General features: G+C 41.7%; 1 protein-coding gene across 1 annotated transcript in view; it reads left to right on the forward strand.

Annotated features, from left to right (window-relative positions):
* The window catches only part of LOC105000203 (solute carrier organic anion transporter family member 1B3-like), a 70849-nt gene that overhangs the window by 27526 nt on the left and 40539 nt on the right, over positions 1-2784 (forward strand). Inside the window, exon 3 of the mRNA XM_010855931.1 lies at positions 1489-1630. Within this exon, the coding sequence (XP_010854233.1) occupies positions 1489-1630 (142 nt within the window). The remainder of the gene's footprint in view (positions 1-1488; positions 1631-2784) is intronic.

The raw sequence follows: 2784 nt of genomic DNA on the forward strand, positions 1-2784 counted from the left end.
TTTAGAAAAGGCAGAGGAACCAGAGATCAAATTGCCAACATCCACTGGATCATCTAAAAAGCAAGAGAGTTTCAGAAAAACATCTATTTCTGCTTTATTGACTATGCCAAAGCCTTTGACTGGGAGGATCACAATAAACTGTGGAAAATTCTGAAAGAGATGGGAATACCAGACCACCTGACCTGCCTCTTGAGAAACCTGTATGCAGGTCAGGAAGCAACAGTTAGAACTGGACATGGAACAACAGACTGGTTCCAAATAGGAAAAAGAGGACGTCAAAGCTGTATATTGTCACCCTGCTTATTTAACTTCTATGCAGAGTACATCATGAGAAATGCTGGGCTGGAAGAAGCACAAGCTGGAATCAGGATTGCCAGGAGAAATACCAATAACCTCAGATATGCAGATGACACCACCATTATGGCAGAAAGTGAGTAAAAACTAAAGAACCTCTTGATGAAAATGGAAGAGGAGAGTGAAAAAGTTGGCTTAAAGTTGAACATTCAGAAAACTAAGATCATGGCATCCAGTCCCATCACTTCAAGGCAAATAGATGGAGAAATAGTGGCTGACTTTATTTTTGGGGGCTCCAAAATCACTGCAGATGGTGACTGCAGCCATGAAATTAAAAGATTCTTACTCCTTGGAAGGAAAGTTATGACCAACCTAGACAGCATGTTTAAAAGCAGAGACATTACTTTGTCAACAAAGGTCCGTCTACTCAAGGCTATGGTTTTTCCAGGAGTCATGTGTGGATGTGAGAGTTGGACTATAAAGAAAGCTGAGCACCAAAGAACTGATGCTTTTGAACTGTGGTGTTGAAGAAGACTCTTGAAAGTCCTTTGGACTGCAAGGTGATCCAAACAATCTATCCTAAAGGAAATCAGTCCTGAATATTCATTGGAAGGACTAATGTTTAATCTGAAACTCTAATACTTTGGCCACCTGATACGAAGAGCTGACTCACTTGAAAAGATCCTGATGCTGGGAAAGATTGAGGGCAGGAGGAGAAGGGGATGACAGAGGATGAGATGGTTGGATGGCTTCACCGACTCAATGGACATGGGTTTGGGTAGACTCTGGCAGTTGGTGATGGACAGGGAGGCCTGGCATGCTGCAGTTCATGGGTCGCAAAGAGTCGGACATGACTGAGCAACTGAACTGAACTGAGAAATCAACTAATGACATTAACTTAAAGAATAATTCAACTTTGTCCTAGTCTAATAATCTGATGCTGTAATCAAGTTAGAAAATGATGCTTTATGGATATAGTTATGTTAATGTTAAAAGGACTAAGAAGTACCAATTGAAGTAGGAGAAAGTGAGTATTCTTTTAATACACACATGCACACACATTCAATACTAAGTAAAGAAGAAAGCTTTTCAAATTCTGTGTGTGTGTGTGTGTGTGTGTATATATATATATATATATATAAGCACTATGGGATCTTATGGTTAATCATTTTTCCTGTTCCTGTTTTTCCTTAGATGTTTTTGGCAGCCCTGTCACTCAGCTTTATTTCTAAGGCACTGGGTGCAGTCATTATGAAAAGTTCCATCACTCAAATAGAAAGGAGATTTGACATATCATCTTCTACTGTTGGCTTAATTGACGGAAGCTTTGAAATTGGTAAGTTTTATATGCATTTTTATTATTTAGTAATCAGAATTGCAGAGGTGAAAACTGTTCGTATATGCCCTCCACTACTGATCCTTAACCAGAGGTAAGGATCCCCACACCCCTGCTGTGGCAATTTGGTAGTATCTGGAGACAATTTGGTTGTCATCACCGAGGATTAGGGAATGGTACTGGCATCTAGTGGCGGAGGCCAGAGATGCCTCAAAACATCCCACAATGCCCAAGGCAGCTCCAAAACAAAGAATTACCTAGCCCAAAATGTCAAAAGTATAGAGGTTAAACAGCTCTGATTTATACAAGCTCGCTGTCTGTGAACTAATATTTTGCAGGGTTTTAACCTTCCTTTTCTCAAGATGCAGTAGTGCAAAAAAAGGTTGGAGAGAAGACTATGATTCTGATATTTTAGGGAGGGAGGAACAGTTTTGAAGCAATGTTTGTTAGGTTCTACTGTTTGAAAAAAGCAAAAGTGTTAGTTGTGTCTGACTCTTTGTGACTCCATGGACTGTAGCCCACTAGGCGCCTCTGTCCCTGGAATTCTCCAAGATTACTGGAGTGGGTAGTCATTGCCTTCTCCAGAGGGATCTTTGCAACCCAGGGATCAAACCCAGGTGTCTTGCATTGCAGGCAGATTCTTCACTATCTGAGCCATCATACCCCAATTCCAGGTTCACAAACACACGTTGCCCTGCAGTTTCAAAGTTTAAATGTGTTCCTAGGACACAACGTACTATCTGTGAATGTTGACATCTTTGGCTGTTTTTCCTACAGCCTTAGGAAATAGCTGTAGGACAAAAATACTTGAGGAAAGATATTTACTCAATGCATTTTTCATTCACCTTTCAGTTCAGTTCAGTTCAGTCCCTTAGTTGTGTCCGACTCTTTGCGACCCCATGAATCACAGCACGCCAGGCCTCCCTGTCCATTGCCAACTCCTGGAGTTCACTCAGACTCACGTCCATCGAGTCAGTGATGCCATCCAGCCATCTCATCCTCTGTCATCCCCTTCTCCTCCTGCCCCCTATCCCTCCCAGCATCAGAGTCTTTTCCATTGAGTTAACTCTTCACATGAGGTGGCCAAAGTACTGGAGTTTCAGCTTTAGCATCATTCCTTCCAAAGAACACCCAGGGCTGATCTCCTTCAGAAT

This window comes from Bison bison, unplaced genomic scaffold, assembly GCF_000754665.1.
Source record: "Bison bison bison isolate TAMUID 2011002044 unplaced genomic scaffold, Bison_UMD1.0 scf7180017864370, whole genome shotgun sequence".
NCBI classification, from domain to species: Eukaryota; Metazoa; Chordata; class Mammalia; order Artiodactyla; family Bovidae; genus Bison; species Bison bison.